This window comes from Athene cunicularia (genome assembly GCF_003259725.1).
Source record: "Athene cunicularia isolate RWA chromosome 2 unlocalized genomic scaffold, athCun1 chr2_part1, whole genome shotgun sequence".
NCBI classification, from domain to species: Eukaryota; Metazoa; Chordata; class Aves; order Strigiformes; family Strigidae; genus Athene; species Athene cunicularia.
This window is the reverse complement of record NW_020799095.1, coordinates 82,747,907-82,771,100: the sequence shown is the minus strand read 5'-3', so window position 1 is coordinate 82,771,100 and position 23,194 is coordinate 82,747,907. Positions and strand designations below refer to the sequence as shown.

Here is a 23,194-nt window from a genome sequence, read left to right as displayed (position 1 = left end):
ACACAGATTTACAGCTTTACTTTAGAAAAGAAAATGTTCTTACAATTGGGGAATTGTTGCTATTTCTGTTAATAATTACTACCTGCCACATCAGTCTCATCAAAACTCAGCGAAGTTCTGCAAACACAGTTCTGCTGTGATTGGTTTATAAATTAGCATGTTAAGTTGCTGAGAATGGTGGGAGGAAGGATTCAATTAGAAAACTTTTTTCTGTAGACATATGATATATTCAGGAAAGATGCTCATGAGCTGATGATATATCAGGTTTTGGTAATGGATATCCAATATAGAAAGCACATACAAATGTTTGATCTAAGTGTAACACCTTAGTAATCCTAGACACTGCTGGAATATGAGATGAAAAATAGATGTACTACACATTACTAATTCCAGTTAATTACATGAATTTTCCCCAAAATCATTGCATAATGATTTTTTTTTCAGTAATCAGATTTTTCAAAAGGAACTATTGGGTTTATATGAATGTATGCCTCCTAGGTATGGGGCTGGGTATCACCTAACATACCCGCAATCAAAAGGCTATGAGTGATAAATGCAAATGAGCCAAGCTACATCTGCACCAGTGAAGTTCAGAGAAAGCTGGAGCAAGGACAGGTGGAGCTATTCATTGATCTACATAACTGTCAGGTCTTCTTCCTTTTCCCAAGGGATGCAAATTTCATTCAGGAAGTTTAGAAAAAGGCAATTTCTTCCTTATTCTCTGCTTTTAAGTCTACTCTCTGCAGTGAGGTAATAGTTCAAACTTGGGCATACTTATGAGACATAGACATTATTTGATTTATTTTCTTCCTTTTGAGGCAGGCTAGGCTGGAAGGATGCAAAAAGTCATCCAAATTGTTACTACTAATTCATACCAACAAAATGTTAGTTAAAACTCAGTATTTCTTCTCATATTATTTACTGTGTTGGGGAAGACAATTTCATGGTTTTATTATAACTGCCTATTATTTCTGCAGCGGTTGCCAAAGAACCTGTACATTCATTATTATTTCAAGCATGCAGACAGTAGTATTGCCTCTTTGGAAATGGTGACATCCCTCTAAGAACTGAAGGATCAGCACAAGGCCTCACGGCTATTTAATGTATGGAAGCTACATGGAAAAGCTCTGGGCGCAAATGGAGCCTTTCCAATAGGAAAAGATGCTGGTGCTCACTGGAGGATTACGGTGAGCAAAGTATGCAGTTGTTCAAATGCTCCTCATGACAGAAGTTGTCTGCAAAGCAGACATACAGCAACTTGAAAGTCAGAGATTAATTTTATACCCCCCTGACAAACCTGTGCTTAGTGATCTGTGCGATGCCCAATTACTCAGGTTTTATGCCGTGGGATATTGTATCTTATTCATACAGAATGAAAACTGGGATAAAATCCTTCTTTCTAAGTACTGGCTTAGGACCAGCAGTCTGAGAAGTTTGCTTGTCTAGAAAGCATTTGTAGAGTGTGCCAATGAGTTGGCCCTGGCACAGAAAGACAAAAATATATCAAAAACAAAGCCAACAGTGACAGCATTACTAGCCGTAGTCTTCCTTCACCTTCTCCCCCAGTTTAAATCTCAGAGTGTTTTAGCAGACTGTATTTCGTCAGCTGTCAAGAGTCTACAGGACTTCTGAATGTCAGCAGGCCACGCTTCTGGGGAGCACAGAGTGTTTGCTTCTAAATCTAGCAACTACTGGATGAACAGACAACACAGGTCTGTTAAGAATTTTAGGGACCAGGAGAGGAGTAAAATGCCAGTTACTAATAAGTCTCTGGCTGATTTCTATTTCAATTGCTTTGCAGCCTGCCTTGGCTAGGAACTGGGAGATGGGATTCCTACATTCACAACAGTATTAATTGTTCCTCTCTAGCTGTGGTAGTTTGTGAGATACCACACCATAAAACTTCTGCGCCTACCTTGATCTAGCAGGTTTTCTGACTCTGTTCCAGAATTTAATATCGTTCTGCCTCTGGACCAGTACCATTTTCATGTTATAACAGAGTATGCTCTCTGGACCATAAGGTGGCATGGACTTCAGATTAATATCTTAAAAATTGTTGACCTTTTATTTAGGTGTTAAGGTGACTTTGTTAATATTTACATGAGCAATACAGTTAAATAGAATCCTAGTTAATGTTTTATTTGAAGAGTTTAGAATTTAAAATTGTTAAAATAATATACTTACAATGAAGTTTGGATCTTTAAATGGTAACGGCTTGATGGTCGTTTCCACCGATCCTGTGCTGGAGTCTGTGTTCAGAAATTTGTTTTCATTCATGGCCTCTCCACCTGCACTCTGAAGAAAAAATACAATCTTACTGCTTGTTACTCTGAGCAAGTTTAACTGGAGATGGAGCCGTCTGCTGTATTGCCTACCTGTTGCCTTTTTAGCTTTCCTATCTGTTTTGAATCTTTAAAGATGTTGCATGTCAGCAGTGGGGAATCATGAAACAGACTCTTTGTCAAGCAATTTCCAACTGACACATAAACGGGAAGAGTGGAATAGTGGCCAATGCCTACTGAGCAAAAACAGCATCGTGTTTATTTTGGTACTAATGAAAGCTATCTCTGTAAAGTGCAAGACAGCATGTGAAACCCAAACCAGCAAAAACGTACATTGGATCTATTTCAGAATGTTCTGTACTAAAGCATTAACAGGAATATATAAAATTTATAAAAAGGGTTTTTTTCAAGGTTCTAAAGAAAAATTGATTAATCAGTTTATTCTCTATCTTGGCTTCAATCATGCCTGAGTGAAGACTGAGAGAAAAAAATATTTTATTATGTATTATTTTTATATACAAGCCTCACAAAATCTACATGGCTACTAGTTGCTGTTTTCTAGGCTTTTCTTTATGGTTTATTTATTTAGCAGGAAGAACAGTTGGAGAAGGTGTGTGTGTGATTGGAAAGCTAAAAAAGTTATGTGGCCTTCTAACCAATTTCTGATAGTTCTGCATGGCTGAGTTTATGTTGTTTTTTATTTTGTGAGTGCCCTGTAAGTCTCCATACTATCAGAACTAGCCCATGCTACATACCCAAATGATCCTTGTGAAATCCTGATCTATACTGAAGTCAATGAGAATTTCGCCATTGAGTTTGGCAGTTCACTCAATAGGATTTCATACCTTCATTCTTTTTTCTTGAAGAACAAAAAGCTTGGCTAAAAGCTAAATCAATATTTACTGAATGGGTGGTTAAAATGTTTCTTTACTTTGCCTTCAGACAGATAAATCTTAGAACAGAAAAATGTTTTCCTGAGAAAACCTGCACTGAAAAACTTTCTGTGCTGACACAATACTCTTTTAAGTAGGAGAAAAAAGGATCATTATTGTTAGTGAATTATGGGAGTACATCTAGAAACTGGGACTATATAGCAAAGGCCGTAATTCAGCATATCCTTCTCCACGTGATTACAAGGGAAGTGTTTGTATTCTTAACTACATGCATACGTAATTATAGGATTAGGAACTAGGCAAGTTGAACAGTGCCTGTTTTTAACATAGGAGAGAGGTCTTAAATATTCAAAGTATGGAATAAAGAAGCATTCAAGTACAATAGTCATGTTTCTAGTGTCTTATTAAAATAAAATATATGAATAGAGATTATCTATTTCCAAAACAAGCCAGTCCTCTGTAAGCTCCTAGTACAGGGGATACTGCCATCAGTGGAAACAACGCTGAAGTCTGTAGCTTAAACCTGATTACTCCCTTGCGGAGGACAACATTAAAAGGCAGTCACTGTCAGAGAAACAGAAGAAACACAGATGGATGTTTAGAAACATGTGCATTATGTGACAGTGAGCAGAGAAAATATCTTCAGCAATCCTGAGCAAAGTGGCTTTATACAATGTTGCTAGGTTTCAAACTATATTCTTGCACATGCACACTTCCAGCACTTCAGATTTCAGCAGTGAACAAGATGCAAGATTATTTTTTATGAATAAATTATCTCTGATACTGCTCATTATCAGTGTAATTTCTCTAAGTGGAGGAATCAGCACTCACAGTTATTCTTCAAAGCTTTCTTTCCTTTTAGTTGGTACCATTTGGTCAGTTTTAAATCCAATCCTGCAGTTTTCTAAGTATTCCGTTGTTTATGAAACAGGTTTTGAGTAGCATTTCAACAATAACTCAAAACAGTATCTAGTATTTTGAGATGGAGCAAATAAAAATGGTTACACAGAAAGGGGAAGAAGCTTCCCTGTACATATAGTCCTTAAATTCTGCAGCTGGGTACACTTACGTATTACACTCACTGAAATCAGTGGGTTTTTCTGTGTGGATTCAGTGCTAATCTAGCTGGCGCAATGGGAAGGAAAGTAAGGACCGTTCCTGGCAGGACAATTCCTGAATGTAAATTCTACACGTCATTTCTTTTCCGGACCAACCCCTAAGGGATTTCAGGTATTAGTGCTGCTAAGAGTCGGGATAACTCATGTTACAGGCCAGATGTTAATTTTGTTTGTGCCAGTATTCCTTGCACAGTGGCAGAGGCAGCAGGATCTGGAGCAGCAGCTGCTGCTTTTCTGGGCCATGCAGACACCCAAGCCATCCTCCATTCCTATGGAGACAGAGTGCCAGCAGTACCTTCTGGATCTGCCATGGATAATTGGAGAGTAGTGGTTTCCTCTCCAAGACAAAGAGTGCAGGCTGGTGTGCAGGACTGCAAAGCAGCTTGCATACTATAGTGGTATGCAATTGAAACCATGATTTCAGAGCCCTGTGACAGACTGGGAAGCAAATAAGACTTGAGTATTATGATCCTAGTTAAATACTGGGAACTGAGATAAGGACATACTGTAGAGGCATGCCAGTTCCCTCACTCAGCACTGCTTGTATGAAAACTGATTTTCAGCAGTAGCACTGTGGAAGAGAGGTGCTCAGCTAATGTGCTTTTCTTTCTGGAAAAACATTAAAGAATTGAGTAGAAACACTGCTTCCAGAATAACATGCTACTGCAAAGAGGAGTGAACTCCAGCAAGTACAGAGCTTTGAAATGCTTTCTGTGCAGCCTGCAAAAGTCTTAGCAGACATCTTCAGCAGTTTTATAGCCACAAACTGAAAATGTCTCAACAATCTACAAATCTGTCCAGCCTGTGTTTTAAAATGCCATTATTTAAAGCATAAGAAACATCATATAATGTTTCAGGTTTGAAAGTGTTTTTTAAGGGGGAGTGGGGGGGAATGCCAAATGAATTTTAACCAATATGGATCTACCTTTGTACTGCAAAACCCATGTTTCCTGAAGATGAATAATACAGTGACAAATATAAAACATAATTTATAGGCTGAAAGAAGATTCCTCAGTGAACAATTACTGTATGGTAAAGGTAATCCTTAACTTTTAACATTAGTTGAACAAATCTCTCACAAATGTGCTTGTTTGCTTGGTCGTTTAGTTTGGAAAGTAGTTCATTCTTCACTGTCATGTGTTGGGGCAAACAAATAGTAATGAATCCAAATCCTCTTTGTAGTCCTATGAAGCGATGACAGTCTCGTGAGTACAGTGAGGAAGCGCCTGTCACCAGGGAACACGTCCTGCTCAATGTGTGCTCTAACCCTCAGTCACATGTGGGCAACTTCCCCTTCCTGCCCAAGCCAGCCCCCAGCACATTTTCTCTACCCAGCCAGTCTCCTACCTAATTTCCTCACCCCCAGCGTCCTAGGAGAATCCCAAATGTTTTGTAGTAGGGCTAGAAAGAAAGTGTAACCATAAGCTGAAATTCTAGATAACTTCTTTTTAACTGCTTTTGTAATGTAAACGTCGTTTATGGGGAGCTCAGTATACGCTTCAGGGAGGGAGACAAGTGAGGTTGCCTTTAATGTGCACCTTTTAAATAAATTGTGTCTTTTAAGTGGTGGTTTATGTAACTGTATTGGGGTTGTGTGCCAAGGTTTTGGTAGCGGGGTGGCTACATAAGTGGCTTCTGTGAGTAGCTGCTAGAAGCTTCCCCATGTCCAACAGACAATGCCAGCCAGCTCCAAGAGGAGGAAGGAGCAGCAGAGACAACATGTGATGAACTGACCACAACCCCATCCCCTGACCCCCTGTGCCACTGGTGGGGAGGAGGCAGAGAAATTTGAGAATGAAGTTAAGCCCAGGAAGAAGGGAGGGGTGGGGGGATGGTGTTCTTAAGATTTGGTTTTATTTCTCATTATCCTACTCTGATTTGATCGGTAATAAATTAAACTAGTTTCCCCAAGTTAAGTCTGTTTTGCCTGTGACCATAATTGCTGAGTGATCTCTCCCTGTCCTCATCTCGACTCATGAGCCTTTCATTGTATTTTCTCTCCCCTGTCCAGCTGAGGAGGGGAGTGGCAGAGTAGCTTTGGTGGGCACCTGGCATCCAGCCAGTGTCAACCCACCACAGTAATTAGGGCTACACAAAATTTGTGCTACAATAGTCACTATGCAGTATAGGTTTCTCTCCATAAGCTGTTAAATAACAACAAAGACTTTGCAATGGCTTTATGTTTACAGGGTACATCTGCACTGGCAAATGAAGGTGTGACTTCAGTACAGCTGAACATACTTACACTAATTTTACCCCAAAGAACAATAAAAACCTAACAGTAAAGACTGCAGCCAAGCCATCATTAACTATGTTTATCCTTTCCCATCAACTCTTCCTCTGTTAACCTCTGCAGAAGTCCATGCTGCCACCTTTTCCCATGTTACCTTCCTCTGTTCTCCTCCTCCCAGTATCCTCCTTAGTCAGGCGTAGAGCAACCTTGACTAGAATTTCATGTTTTAAAAGTTTTAGACAGCAGTTCAAAGGCTTCTTATATGACCACTTGTGCAATTTTTATTCCCTCTATGAAGTTGTGTTTATGTGCTTTAGCTGAATTTTAACTACAACCACAGTGTGACAGGTTGGCAACCTCTATCCCTCCTGGGACAGACAGGAGCAATAGTGAGGGGTGCTGCTTCTTTTTTGCATTTCTTTTTACAAGATCATCTATTGAGTATTTAGTGCATCCCAGCTGGGTGGGACACTGTCCTCCCTGTTACGTACTAGGACCAGGTGACCGTCACAGAGTGAGGAAGCTGGCTGAGGAGTTGGTTAGGAGACAGCAAAAATTCAAGAGGGCAAAGACATGCAGCAAACATTTGGTAGTCCTAAGAGGTTTGTTATAAGAGCAGCCAAATCTGGGAAAGAGACCTGAGCTAAGCTTTGCTACCTTAACACTAGTTTCTTTTGAATAAAGCCAAACCCCAGGAATGAGCCTAGTTTGGACCCTACTGTATATGCTGTTTGTAGTGGGAGAAAACATGCACTGGGAGGCTGCCTATTCACAAACTACTTTCAGTTTTAGGTTTTGTAGATCAATTAATTTTTTCAATATATTTTTCCAAATTCCCTACCACAGATGTATTGGTTTTCACATGATTTCCAAATATTGCTCCATCTGTCTGGTTTTATTTAGGGAGAGGACAAGCAAAATTTGTATACCATGGAAGCTGAATTCTTTGTTTTGGCTATTTCTAGGTAGAATCAGCATTGTGGGGTTTGGGATGGGTATCTATGATGAGACTAAATACCAGGTGGAATTAGCTTATTATGAAAGTGCTCATCTGAGTCATCATGGCTTTTTTTTTTTTTCCCCCAGCTAGAATTAAAACTGCAGAACAGAATGATATATGCTGAAGTATCATTTCTTACCTATTTACTTTTGGATTATATTCTAAAATATTTTTTTCATTATTTTAAACTAACAGGCTTTTACAAAGTATAAAAAACATTTAAAAATATGAAGTCATAAAAGTCAAAGACATAAATTTGTGCTTTTCTGGCATTCTATCACTGCATAGCATGCATGTCATGGCTTAGAAAAAAAAATGGATTTGCACATCACTGAAGGTAAACTACAATTGGCAGTGGCCACTTACATGGTAAAACAGAATTTTAAAATAGAAATTAAACTGAACAGTGTGTTGGTAAAGCAAAACTTCAATGCATAAGTAAATTCTGTAAGAACTGAAAAGGGAGTATCTAATTTAAGGGAGCTTCCAAACCAATACTGTGAACGTCGACTTTCCCTGTTTTGTTTTCTGCAAATCATTCATAAGTCAGTATTAACACTATATTGAGTACAGTTTTTTGATCTAGTTTCATTTCTGTGTTCAGTATTTCTCATACTCTGGCTTTGTCTTACACTGATGACTAGGGGGTTGTATGTCACTACTGAAAAATAAGTAATAAGAGGGGTCTGGTTCTAAATCAGGCCCTCACACTTGATGATAATTTTGCCCCAAGCACCCCAGTTTGGCTTGCTGAGGAACCCTGTTGTCTCCAACCTTCAATAAGTAGTTCAATAAATAGTTTAAACTATTTTTACTTACTTTTGGCAGCTGATTTTCATAATCACAATAATCCTACCATGACATTTTTAATTTCATTAACACAGTTGTTTTAACTCAGCCTCAATAACTGTATATGTCCAATTATGCATGTAGTAGGTTACTTCTAAAGCAGCAATATCCAACTTGTAGCAACTTACTCAGCTTTTAGCTGTTTGCAAGTTCTGTGACATCCTGATAAAGCTGTGCTATACAGCCATGGAAGAAAATGGTAATTTATAAAATAGATAATACCTGTATTTTCACTAGCAGCCAATTACAGTGAGCGAGAATGCCATGTGAAAACAGAGTACAAATGTCACTAGATGACAGCAGCGATGATATAAGCAGACTTTTCAAAATTTGGAGTAGACTTTGAATGTCAGCTATTTAACAGAGTCCCAGCTAATACTGCTTATACTGGAACATATATTAAGCTGTTTGATTAATATATTAGCTCTCACTGTATAACAAGCCTGTCATAGGCTCTTGCACATTCTGAATATTTAATTCATTTAACTTTGCATGATGACATGACAGGAGTCATTAAAACTTGAACACGTACTGTCTGGCAGACAAAAATGCAGCTCTTTACATTCCTGGGAACAATTCACTGAGAAAGGTGTCAGAATTAGATGTGCTTAAGCTCAAGTTAAAATGATAGCTAAAAAATTTCTCATCGCCAGCATTATTAGCATAGTGTATTTTTGAAAGCAAACTCAATGAAGACTCAATAACAATGTAAGACTGAAGAAATAGCACTCCCTTGAACAAGATTAACTCTCTCCATGTCTGTGACAGAAAGGTTTGCTGGAAAGACTTATTCAGTAACGTGTAGAAACATGTCTTCCCCATCTGGTTGCATTTTACTTGTTCTTAGATTCAGCAGGAAAAACTTTTTCCCTCTTCCTTTCCACTCACCAAAATGAAGCCCAATACAAGTCCCCCCGCCTCTTCTCTCTCAGAATTTGGGTATATGGTAGCATTTCAGGAACATTCTCCCTTCACAGAAGGTCCTACCTTGTTTTGGGGTAGGACAACAAAATATTTCAGCTTGAAAATGTTCAAATGCCAGGCAGGGAAAAAAAACGAATCTTGCATATTCACAGCAAATTTTGTTCAACAGGGTACTGAAAAATTCAATTTACTAAACAAAACCACTGAGTAGTAGCCAGCTGAAAATGGGTATTAAGTACAGTGCAGATCAATGTCCTTGATTTCAAGCAGCTAGTAGGGTGGACAAGACAGTCATGCATACAGTGTAAATTGGAAGTAAACCCATTTGAGTCAATGGGTTTCATCATTGCCAACTCATCTTAAAAGACAAGGTTCCTAGTACAGGTTTCTGCTTCCATAAAAAGTACATCTCCCAAATGCCCAACAACAAAAATATTTTTGTTTAAATTATGACATTATCTTCAGATGCTGCTGCTGCTTTCACTTATCAAGAAAGTTGAGGGAGGGTTCTTAAAAACAAATGTTAACACCACAAATCTTGAGATTAGATTGTTGAATTATTATAATAACATCTTATAATTCCAAGTACATGTCACTAAGTGTACGTCAGCTTCTTCTAAGTATTCCCCAGAGGACTTCTGAGTCACATGTCAAACTATTTTTCTGTGCGAGACTTCACAAAATCTGCCCTTCCTAAAGCATCAGTTCTTTCCCAATAACTTCCTATTTCTGCTGAGTATTTCTGCTGAATATCAAGAGTTAATCAGCTATGCCAATTAATTCCAAACATATGACTGAAATTTAGAAATAATCTCGCCTGTTGGGTTTACAGTAGGGAAGGGGGAGGTGTTTGAAGCAAGACATAGAAAACTGCAAACTAAATAAACAAAGATTATACATAAGACACGTATGCTGTCCAGAAAGCAATCTGTACATTATGCTTTCGAACTTTCACACTGCTGTTTTGAGGTGAGTTAAAACATCTTACGTTCCAACTGCCTTAGAAAGGCTGAATAAAATTTTACTCATGCACTAAAAGATTGGACTGTCACAAAGTGATGGATGGCTTTTTTCCTATGTTCTCTGTAGGGCATTTCAATACCACAGACTCCAAGTGCTCTTGATTAAAAGGCGACATTCTCATTTAGGGTCCCGTCACTGCCTGAACTTCAAACCATTATCATTCACCTGCACTGGTGCTTCCAGTGACAAAATACTTACCAAATGTATAAAATACTAATTATTTTAGTCATTTTGATAGAGGTATAAAACACCCTAAAGCAAAGCTCTATTACGCTGTGTGAGGGTTTGAATTAAAAATTAAAAATGCAGCCACAGGGAGAAAAAGATTTTAATTATGTGCCCCACCTCTCAAACATTTCTTGCAAACATAGGGGAAAAAGACCTAGCAATTTCATGACACAAGAACTCCTTTCTTACTGATACTGCTTACTTAAGGAAAAAAACAATCTAGAAAAACTCAAGTTTACTCTGTTCTCTTCAAAATGATTAAACGTTCAAAACCAGAAAGAGACCCAACAAGCTTCAGTGAAAAGCTTTGATTTCTTCTCAAGAGATTTCAGATGCCAAACATGTTTTTCCATTTAAAAACTTTCAAGCACTATGATAGACAAAGTTTTATAACTTACAGATATTTCAAGGAAAAAAAATACTATTTTCTATGGGGAAAAACCTCAAATAAAATGTAATTGGGACACAACTGTGAATAGCTTCACACTATCCCAGAAAAGCTTGGTTTAATTTGCATTTGCCACAAAGCTCCCTTCGGCTTAAATAATTGCAAAGGATCTCTTACTTTTAGATTTCATCTGGTGGATTGGGACTATTCCTTGTTTATAACATTTGACAGTTTTCTTTATTAAGAAAATTGTAACTTGGACCGATTCAGGAGCTGAACGGCATGCTTAAGCAGCGCTGGAGCTAAAAATTTCAGTATGTATGGAATGAAGAAGCATGTGATAGTTCATACTTTCACAAAGGGTAAAACTGAGCCCAACAGAACATTTTGATTCCCCAAGAGAAAAAAAAAAAAAGAAGTATCCTAAATTGATGGGTCTTAAGACTGAAAATGGATGGAAGCATACTAGCAAAAAGACCAGAGTAAATGATAATTGAATTTTTATAAAAACTGCCAGTGCATTCCTTTCTCTATCAGAAAAATTCAGTTCAGTCAAGGACTTCAGCTAAAAGGCTTCTTAAAGTTTACAATACCTCATTTGATATAGAAGAGTTAAGGTCAACGTATTTCTGGAGAAAAGACTGGAGGCTTACAATGTGCTCAAGTGCTGTTAACATTGTAATGCTGCTCAGGGAGCATATCAAAATCCCTCTGTCGAATAACAGGCTTCAGCCAAGGTAGGAGAAGGATCCAAGTCCATTCATCTGCATGTGATTGAACCAGGGACAAGGAAAGCAAAAAGATATCAGCTCTTATGGCTGATGGGAAAGCAATTGCATTCTGCAAAAAAGACTCAGTTTTCTGATTCTAGTTTATTCTGTAAAACATTATCCATTTTGACAGGAAAAAACATTTGAGTAATAAACAAAACCAAAACATTTCTTCAAGGAAAGGCAATTAATCAGTTTCAAGTAAAGACGGGGTGTTATCTTTCTTCCAAAGGTCCTATTCTATTTATTTTTCTTAGGAAAAATAGACCTGAATTAGAATAGGCAAATTTTACTTTCAGATGTTATAGACTAAATGGTAAACCAATACAGAAAACAAAACTTTACTTTTGCATTTTCCCTATTTTTTGTGCATTTTAGCACTTCCTTCTATCTGTCTCAGTTGTCACTTTAAGTAGATAAAAATTCTATTTCTATTATGTTTCTGCTAACTACACCTACTGCTGCTGTGATGCATTAGTAAATACCAACAGTCATACTGCAAAGCCTTAGTGCTGCAGTCTAAAGTTACTCAGGAGGTTTTTCCATTTCTGTACAGGTACTTAAGACTGTCATATCCAAACACACTGTCAGAAAGACAAATAGGTACACCAATGCATGGAACATTCCACTTCTATCTAAAGCAACTGAGAATAAAAATATTCTTTCTACAAACCTTCAAAAAGTTATCAAAGGCATAATATATCAGAGAGCAGTAATTGTATCAGGTGCGCCAAAGGTCTTTAAAAGAGGACAAGAAAAGAAACTATATTTTAGTTTTTAAAAATCTTCAGACTAGAAATGTCATCTTTATTATTTGTCTCATATCATGGGACAGAAAAATCTGTCTGTACATGCCCTGAATACTACATCTAATTCCCTTCATCTAGCAAACTCAATACCAACCATTCCTGCTTTGAATAGCACACCAGGTCTCCTGTACTCAGCAAAATTGTAGGTGCATTATCCTATGGATACCTACATTTAACTGGATACTGAAAAAAACCTGATGACTGAACCAAAATAAACATAGGGCAAATTCTAATTTAGATGAAATAAGGTAATACAAGTATCTACTGTAGACTACTTTGAGGCTGCTCAGGAGGAAAAGGGAGGAGAGAGTTGTATAATAATGCTAATTTCAAGAGAAATTTCTGAAATATTTCTGCAGAAATATTTGTACAAGTAGGTGGCTGTTTACTCAACTATAGTAAGTTCTGTGGCCATACACTTCACCCTGATACTATATATTGAAGCTGAGGAACTGCAGCACATCTGAAAAGCGCCAGACAGTTCAGTGTTTTGCATACAAACTTGTATCTCAACTGTCTTTTTGCTGGACTTGAAACAGAACAGAACTATTAAAGACTTGACTCATCTCCTACATTAGAATTAATTAAGTTCTGGTACCACATCCACAATTGTAGTTGAGAAGGAAACATAGTATTTAATATTCTGTGATGGATTTAACAGGTTATTTTAAGAGGCATCCCACAGTGAATTATTTACCAAATTAAAAAGTACCTTTTGGGCAGATGGAAAGAAGGAGGATAAAAAGGGCAATTCTGTGGCTGCCACAAATAGATTTAACAAAAATTAAGGAGAACATGAAATTTCTGACTTCAGAAAATTTAAGGTCATTAATGTGAAACTCAAAATAGCATTGCTAGTTCTAGACTACGTAAACAAAGATAAGCAACTTAAGGCATAAGAACTTTCAGCTAACTACTTGGGTTTGAGGACCCTGAACACATTGTGCCCATCCCAAGGAAAAATGGCCTTCTCCTATTCCAGTTTGTTGATTTTAAGAGTTAATTTTGCTGTAAGAACATTGTGCTGTTCCTCCCAGTGAAAAGCAGTCCTACTAAAACATAACCATTATTACAGTGTTGGGAGAATCAATACTGTCTCAATACAGTCATTGAGGTTTGGGCTTCATAAATACACTATGGGGAAAAGTAGCCAACTAAGGTTCCCTGACCTGCCTATGGAAGGAGTGCACAACCACTTGTCTAGGGTGAGAACACACCCGTCTTAATCACATAAATCAGTTGTATGAGAAGAGACACGGTGACACTGAATCACTGAGGCCAGAAGGGGTCTTGAAGGTCAGTAGCCCACCTCCTGTGCAAAGCAGGTCAAAACTGATCTTGGACCAGACTGCTTAGGGCTTTATCCCAGCAGTGTTGAACACCAAGGACAGAGGTTCGACAGCTCTCTGGGGAACTTTCCATCTCTCTAGTTAGAAATCAATATCCTATAAAATAGAAAATACTGGTTTTATTAACAAAAAGCTCTTTTGGTCATGAGCAGTCATATAACTCACATTAATTACTGCCCTAATTTCTGCATGTTCCATTTCAGCAGTATTTTGCTGTAGTCCTGATGGTTTCAGGGCATAAATGTAACAAAGTTTCAGGGCAGAGGGGTCATCTTTTATTAAATGTACCTGTTTATCTGGAAAATTAAGACAAGCTTCGGGATGCACTGCATAGCAATACACCACTGACTCAACAGAATGACTTTCTAAGGCAGATAGCTTTCAAGCAGTTTCCTATTCGTTTTTAACTCTCTCCTTTCTCCTAGATGATAAGTATTTTCATAATACTCTCTCCCTTCCCTGATTAACATCCCCTGTACTCCTGGGATGCCACCAACCTTTTCTTCAGAGATGGTCTACTTGATACATACCTAACAAAACTCTAAGCAGTTGTTCTGTATTTAGCTTGGGAAGTTGCTGCTATATTTTCAGATTTGAAAAAATATGCTTGAAAACTTACTTGATTTTTCCAGCTGTACCATTGAAACGACACTATCATACCGTAAAACCTTGTCTATTATGCAGAAATGATCATAGGCATCTCAGCTTTTTTTTGTCTTTCTCGTTCTTTCACTAACTCAGAAACACATAAATCTAAGGAAGCAGTAAATAAGGCTGTGATAGGCACACTGCATCCTTACGAACACAAGGGTAAGTGGTGCTACAAGCATGCCAACACTGTAAGGGCAGAAAAGTAAAAAACCTAACTTGCTTAAAACTCTTTAGAAGGTTTCACCTCTAGGCCTGTAGATGTTTGCAAAATGAGGTATCTTTTTAAATCATGTCAGATTTTATGTAAGTCACATATCAGGCAGGTTGTGCACTGAAGCACAAGGAAATGAGGTATTTTGTCTATTTAATGAATATTAAGGACATATGATATACATTAAATCATTTTTCTCTGTTTAATAAATGATAAGAGGACAGATATGATACCAGAAGTCTCCATGCAGTAAATCCTAGCAATGGCCTGCAATGCTTTACAGAAGGAATTTTTTTTTTTAATGCCTCAAAATGCTGCTTACCCACAGCAAGGTCTTATAATCAGCAAGAACAATTTTTCTTCCTGAGTCAGACAGCACTTACATCCTGGGGCAGGATGATTATAAACCATGTAACTATATTCACCCCTCCCAAAATGATGGACTCTGCTACATTTTAATTACATATTACTCACAAAATAGTTTCCTTCTATCCATTTCAAATTTGTTTCTTGAATTAAGTGATGCATTTTTATTACAACATAAACACGTTATTAGATGGCATGACTTTTTGGCAGGGGTTTTGGAAGGAAAAGATTTCTGATCCCTGTTTGCACAACTGTGTATTTTGCATTGAAAGTATCATTAGACAAAACATGTAACAGAAAAAAAATACCTGAAAGACATAAGCAGACTGTTCTGACAAATGCGTTCAGTAGCAGGCTATGGAGTCATTCTCTTTGAAATAGAGAGCCTCGATCCTCAGCTGTAGAGGAGAGAGAAAACATTTCCACGCTCCCCTCCCACCACACCAGACTGGCTTCCAGCCTAGTGGTTAGGGTGTGTGTGGGGAAAAAGAGGGTTTGAATCCCCTCAGGCAGTGGCAGGAACAGGACTAACTTCAAGTGGAGGACACAGCAAGCACTTGTAAGGACACATGATATAAAAAGCAACTATCAGTGCCGTAAGTGTGACTTCTGTTCTACTTTTGAAAGAAAGGTTTTTAATATCTGCTTTCAGAAAGGCAGACATTCATGATTTTGAATCACAAGTCAAAAAAGTTGCCTAAACCTTCAGGGAGAAGTAGAACTAGGACTAGTCCACAGTATTTCCTGCTAGCTTATTTTGGTGGCATCTCACAGAGCTTGCTGGAGTTCATAGAATCAGTTAAGGTACTTAGAGACTGACAGACAAGCAGTATGACAGCTGAAGCTGTTTCTTTCCAGGTCTTCCTACAGGCAGGGACACTGAACCTACTAATGAATCAGATCTTGAACTGCTCCAGTTTTCATTTAGTTTGTTACAGTAAATTAATGAAATCTACAGTTAAAGAGTATCTAAACTCATGAAATAGCTCGCTTGTAGTGGAAAAGTGATTTTCCTTGCCACATGGTCCTGTCTCTTCCTTGTACTAAGTACAATACCTGTTAGATCTCCCTGTATTTCAGTCCAGTTCACCAGCACAGCAGGAGACAAGGGAGCTTCCTGGGAGAGGGAGAAGGTTTGGTAAATTAATCTTCTGGCTGATGACCTCTATCAGTGGCAGAGCAGGTCTAGTGAGTATTGATGCAGGCAGCAGGAGCATGCAGCTGAGACTTGTGGGGGTGGGTAGGAGTGAAGAAGATAGGAGGAGACTGGGACTCATTCCTTTTTCCTCATGAGAAGCTAACAGATTGCCTAATTGAGCCTCTTGAAGTCGCAGGTGTGCTTTGCAGTGAAACAAGACATGCTGTTCATTGATATGAATTCTGCTGTTGAGGGCCAGGTGTATTTCACAACACAGTATCACAACTTTTATGGCTTTATGCAGGTCTAAAAAATTGTCAATGTCTCTGTTCTGTTTTCTTGCAAGGCTTAAAAAATGTGTTTAAAATCCACCCAAGCTACCAAATGAATATTTCTATTAGCCATTCTAATCCAAAATTAATACTTTTATATAACAGCTAATGCCTTGCTAAAGCAAGAACTGAAGTTATTACCTAACACAAGCCTTACACTTTATAAAAATGTGAGAAACAGTCTGAAATCTCTTCAAATCTGGAATATCTAGACAGTTAAATTATTCCAAGTTTTCTTTTGTTAATCTGAACCTTTTAATGCACTAACTAGATTCTGAGATAGCTTTTTAGGAGCACTACCTCTCAGACAAAATGTCACACTAAAGTACGTATGTGAAGTTTTAGATTGCTCTTTCTCTTTCAAAAAATAACCTGTCCTATTTTATCACTTTATGAAAGAAGCAGGGAACCATCTTTATTATCTCTCCTAAATTTCTTGCATTTATTATGAATCCTGAAATTAAGTGTGATCATAGTAAGACTCTCCATTTTCTGTTAGCTAAAGGAAAAATAGAAATTCTCTACTAGGATAAGGGAGAAGGGTAAAAAAACCATGACACCAGCATACTGACACCCATAGTAAAAGTCAATACACATATGCTTTTGCCTTTCAACAACATAACACATCTGTGTTTACTCTAAATTTAAAATCTAATCACATTTGGTTGGGGGGTTGGTAATTCTCTGAGACTGGCATAGTCTGGTTTGGAAATTCACATACTTTTATGATTACAGATCATCTACAGCCTTCAATATGTGGTAAATGTCAAGCAAAGTAAATTCTTAACTCTCAGTTTTTAGTTTCCCTTTTAATCTAGATTGCTCTATAAAAGCAATTCCCTTTTTTTTTAATAAAGCTAAACTTAAAACACACATAACTTTTGCCAGATTTCCCTACAAAATCTGCTACTTGTCTTTTAATTATAATTTTTCTCCATCAGAGGGGATTCTGGTTCTTTAACAGATTTGACTTCAAATGTGCAAGTGACAAAAACTCGTACCTCAGGATAATCCTGGCTCTCATTAGTGGACTGCCTGAAAATAAGCCCGTTTTTTGGAAGAGTACAAAAACCCCATGGAAGAAGAGATGCTTAATATTTCAGCTGTTCACAGTCTGCTTTGTTGCAGAAAGTACCTTTGTGGACACATGTCTGAAAGGATTAGGAGATGTAAGCGGTGACCCTCTGAGTGCTCTATACAAAGAACTGCAAGTTTGGGGCATTTTCAGTGCTCTGTGGTCTGGTGACATGCTGTGTGATGCCAGACTATGTTACCTATCTGTGGGACAGCAATTCGAACACTACCTGCTAAAACTCTTGTTAAGACATGGCAATTTGTTTTAAACTGGCTGCTAGTTTTGTAAGAACCAAAATTCTTGGGTAGGGTTATGAATAAGTGCACAAGTGGCTGAACTGGAAGAGCTCACCTCAGCAGTTCTTATCAGTAACTAGCAACTGACTGCACCGTATCATGACATCTATACTTTATCCAATGGAAGTGTCATTTCAATTTAATTAGGTTTGATTTAAGTTAACAACCCCTGAGAGCACATTAAATCTTTTAAAGATACTGTTCCAGGCAAGCAGTAGATTCAGATTGGCACTGCTTCATTTAACCATGTATTTTCAGTTACTGTCATAACCTTAAGGGTTGAGAAATTAAAAAAAAAAAAAAAAAGTGTGGTCTAGAGCATAATGATGTGATTTTTTTTTAATAAACTGGCAAATACATATGTACTTACATCTCCCTACTATCACTCTGTATAAGGGTCCTGCTGTCTCTTTCAGGGCAGGTGGACTGATGAGAAACACAACTTGTTTATTACATTTCCAACTACAAAGAAAAATAATGCTCTGCTGTTACAGAAAGTCTTACATGGAATAGCATTAAAATAATTAGAATAAATTTAGTGTTATACTGATTGGAGTATACAAGGTCTGAATTTGTAAGTAGGCAATTTTTAATTTCAGATCAGAAAATTATTATACTGTGATGCACTAGAGGAGGTACTTCTCCCAGAACATGGTGAGAGCAGCAGTTCAGCTCACTAGTTGTAGTGGTACTCACTGATTCTGTAGTTAAACTCATTCTCCCTAACCTCATTTTTCAGGAAATTACAGCCAGATCAAATGGACTCTTTAAAACAAAGTTACTTTAAAATTGATTTGATGGTTTCCTACTTACAGTAATGGGCTTGGTAAAATAGCATAACAAGAAAATTTATTAAATTTACTGATGGTTTAGAGTCCAGTTCCATGTCATTTATGTACTAGGGTAAGCTCTCTGTCTTTAGTGGACAGCTTCTGAGTACATACTAGTAACCATGTTAATATGTATATATATTTAAGTCTTCTTATTGAACTGACAGCCGTCTATCAGAACTCTAATCTGATGATCTTCAGTTTATGATATAAAACATAATAGTTCAGTTATCTTTAAAATAAAAATGGAGTTCTAAACCTAGCAGTCACTCCTTTTATTTTCATGTTATTCATGAGAGGAGCTTATTTAAGAGGACCATAACTTTAAACCACTCTATTTTCTAATATTGTTGTATACCTTCTGTTTTTAAGCACAGAACAAGAAATACAGAAAGTGTAAAGTATACATGAGAGCAAATTATATAAAATGAAGGTTGCAAGTAGTACTGCTGCAGTATTCACAAATAAAGATAAAATCAATATATTTAATAATTTGACTCTTAAATACCATTGCAGAAGAGGAAGTTCAGTTTTCTGAATGGTATCAAGACCTGCTGTTGCTACAACGGTGGAGAGGAAGGAAGCAAAAAGCATTCTCTGTATTTCTGTACTTTAGCAGTTTACATCAATTCAAAATGCAAGATGAAACATGATGTCATTCTCAAAGTGAGGCATTTACTTCATCACCTAAGTCTGAAGTTGTTTCACAAGTAACGTAAGCAAGTATACACTTACCATAATATTTAGCATATTTTCTCTCTTTAATTGACCTCTGACAAATTCAGAGATTCCCCCCCCCCAAAAAAAAATAATTCTCTGCAAATTTTATCTTTAAAGCTTGCTAACTATCACGGGCAAGCATTACGTTTCATCAATTACATCCTGATGTAGAATATACTCTTTTAAAAGCTTCCTGTTGCTGTATAATGTGTAAAAATAATGGCGTGAACATTAAGGTAGAGGAATTGGTGGCATTTTCAGATCAGTGTCAAAGATTCTATCCCAGGTTAAGTGATAGTAATTAAAAAGATGGAAGACCTGGAGACAAGTCTGCACAAGAGCCCACGATGGAGCTGAACCAGCACAGCTGCTATTGGGAATCACAGAGCGAGGGCACCTCACTGAACGGTGCTATGTAAACCACTAAACTGCACTAGTTTTGTTACATGAAAGTTATAATTTAATATACACAGTAATCCTAAACGTTAAAAATCTTCTGCTGAAGCAAAAACTGAGGTATTTTTCAGTGGCACAACTGCATGGGAGGAATAATTGTGTAATGCAAATGAAAGTGATGTAATCAATTTGCAATTGTGCTTTCCTGTAAACTTGCTTTTAATTTCTCATTTGGTAAATACAGGCATTATATCCAATAAGCACATGTCTCCTTCTGTAGACATGACTGACAAGCCCTATGTGCAACGTGCTTCCAAAACAAACATGACTCAATACCTTTGGGTCAGTAACTCATACAAATGATGAAGAATGGTTTTTGGTAATGTTCCTAAAGTGTATCTTAGAGAAAGTACCAATTCATATGTTGGAGAAACATAATCAAAGTTGGGTTTATAAAAATCTGTATGCTGTGTGATAATTGTGCCCTCTTGCAGGATACACACAGTTATTGAAACTAATTGATTACATTGCTATACTTAACTGTTATATAAAAAAATAAATTGCATTTTTTAAATCTAGTTTTACCAGACCAGGGTGTCTGTCAGTGCGAGCACTGCAACAGCTACTTGTGACGTAAAGCACGTGAAAGAAAAACAAACCATACGATTTGTGGAATTTACAAAAAACCCTTTTTGTTTAATTTCACGGTGACAGAATCACAGATGTGGATAAGTTCACAGTTGGCACAATGAGAGGTGTATTTTCATGTGGGCTAGACACAAGGTTCTTGGCAGAAGTTACCCGTTAATATAATGGGGAGTACCCAGATCCTAAACTGACCCCTCCAAGTAGTTACAAGCCTCTCAGTAGGGATCCTCTTACCCATAGTTTGCTAATTAACGTAGGAATTAATTCACTATTTCTCTATTTATTTTACAACATCAGTTTACTTAAAATAGGAACGATTTAGTACACTATATATTTGTCTTCTTAAAGGCTGAAAACAGGCTGTAAAAGGCTGTTAAAAATATCAGAGGGGTTAATTAGGAAAGTGAGCAGTCAGAGGAGTTACAAGTGCTACCTCCAAACGTGTGCTGAAAGTGGTGTGTATTTAAAGGTGTGTACCTGTCAGACTGCCACATGAATGTTACTTGTTTGGAGTTAAAAAATTAAACTAAAATAAAAATTCCACAATGACTGGATACTTGATATATAATATATTCAGAAAAGTATTTAAAATTCATGGATGACCTAGTCCCTGATTGGCTGAGCCACTTAAAGACTGGTTAAGTTATAAAATAGAGCGTTAAGTGCTCGTTGACTGGCTATATTCTGAAGAGCTCAGCAGACTAGAGTATTTCACTGTCATAGGTTTCCTTATCCAGAAAAAGTACATTACTCAGCAATTAACTAAGGCCATTATAAGGACTTCCGGAGATTAAGATTAAATGAAGTACTGTAGAAGAAAGTGCCCAATGATCAATGTTTCTAACTCAAAAAATGCAAACCCCCCCCATTTCATTTCTGTTTGAACTGGCTGGCTCCAGAGCTAGTCAGCAACATTGAATGTGATTGCTAGAAGATCAGCGAGCTGTTTCTTGTCCCATTCCTGAGGTTACATGTTTTCTGAGATTTGGGGTTTTTTTCTTTTCCTCATGGAATTGATCTGCACTGCTGAAATCAGTGAACGCATACGCTGACTTGGACATAATGTTGAGAAATTACTTCTTCCTCCACTGAAATCACTTATGAGAAGAATTGCGAAAACTGTTTATCACAGACTATCAAAACTCAGTTTGAGTAAGAAATCATGGATGGTCTTATAATACTGGAAGCTGTCCGCAAACTTAAGTTTGGTGTGAACTTCAGAAAATAGTTTTAGAGGCTGAAGGGTTTGGGGATTATTTTTTTTAATATAAAAGATTTTATACATATTTAAATTATATACAAGTATACAATGTTTTATATCTGCATACACATACACACACAGGCACACACACACAGAGCAGTCCCCTCCTGGGAAATCCAGACTGTTACCTGTAGCAGACCTTGAAAAAGTTGTCAAATGTGATCGTGCCAGGCAGTAATTTTTCATAGTTGCAGTGCAGTTTGTTAGCTACATTAAGCACTATGGTTCATACTCCCTCTCTTAAGGATAAGCCCACCAGAAAAGGAAAAGAAACTATGTGACTGTCACAGGGTTACCAGAGCATCATTCCTAATGAGGAAAGGTTTGTGTCTGTGCTCTGGTGTGTGCACAATGGCTTTTAATTGTCTGGAGAGAAGATCTGATTAGAAATGCAGAAACGTTCCTCCAATATGATAGCTCTTCTGAAAATAAGCAACCTAACTAGCAGAAGGGCGTATTTTGTAGCTACAGAACTGTGATAGTTCATTAAATACTACTGAGAAGAATCATTGGGGAGGAACTATTTTTTTCCAACTCTTTTTTGATCACTTCAGCTACCAAAATCTTTCTCAAAGAAGTAATCCAAGACATACTGCATCTAAAGTCTATAGAGATGTCACCTACACACTGATTCTGAACCTCTTCTGGGGCTTAGTTTTGGAGCATGAGATGCTACCTCATGATCAGGGGGGCAGGGGGATGCGTCTGTGCAGCTGCACGGTGGTGTCACATAGTGCAGAAATAGGGGCTGCACTACGCACTGTGAATGGGGGTAGAAAGTTAGGAAAAACTCGCATTAATAGCCCCTCTCCCTCCTCCAACCCTATTCCCCAAAACTCAGGCTCTGAGGTTACATCTTCATTTCACATTTAGCGCAGGTCCACTTAGCTCAACCAAGAGGCTGTAAAACAAAATTGTATTTGAGCTGCACACAACAGAACCAGCAGCTGTTAAACTCTACTCGTTCAAGTGCTAGCCCCTCCTCGACGACAGATCAACTACCTCAAATTATAATCATCATCATGCACGATCAGGTTTGTGCATGTAGGTGCACACTGAGAGCTCAGGTATGGCATAATGTCAGGTACAAGGGAAGCTACTGAAAGCAAGCCATGGGAAAAAATGAACAACTGCAAGACGGTTTGATCAGAAAGTGCTAACACATACAACACCGACAGCCAAGTGATTGTAACCACAGCCTGTAACCGAATCTCAGTGAAGTTTTACCTTAGTTTTCACACCCGACTGAAGACGGCATTGACAACTGTACTGCCGGTTTAGCTGTATACACGGGGGGGGGAGGGCGGGGCACAACCTCCGCGTTACAGGGGGATGAAAGAAGAGGCCTGAAACTCGGCGTCCAAACGCCTGGAACGAAACGGCCAACCCGAGGGCCACCGCAAC

The 23,194-nt window shown here is 37.8% G+C and overlaps 1 protein-coding gene across 1 annotated transcript in view; it reads right to left on the bottom strand.

Annotated features, from left to right (window-relative positions):
• INO80C (INO80 complex subunit C) overlaps positions 1 to 23,194 on the bottom strand; it is a 33,528-nt gene that overhangs the window by 8,043 nt on the left and 2,291 nt on the right. Inside the window, exon 3 of the mRNA XM_026841397.1 lies at positions 2,185 to 2,410. Within this exon, the coding sequence (XP_026697198.1) occupies positions 2,185 to 2,410 (226 nt within the window). The remainder of the gene's footprint in view (positions 1 to 2,184; positions 2,411 to 23,194) is intronic.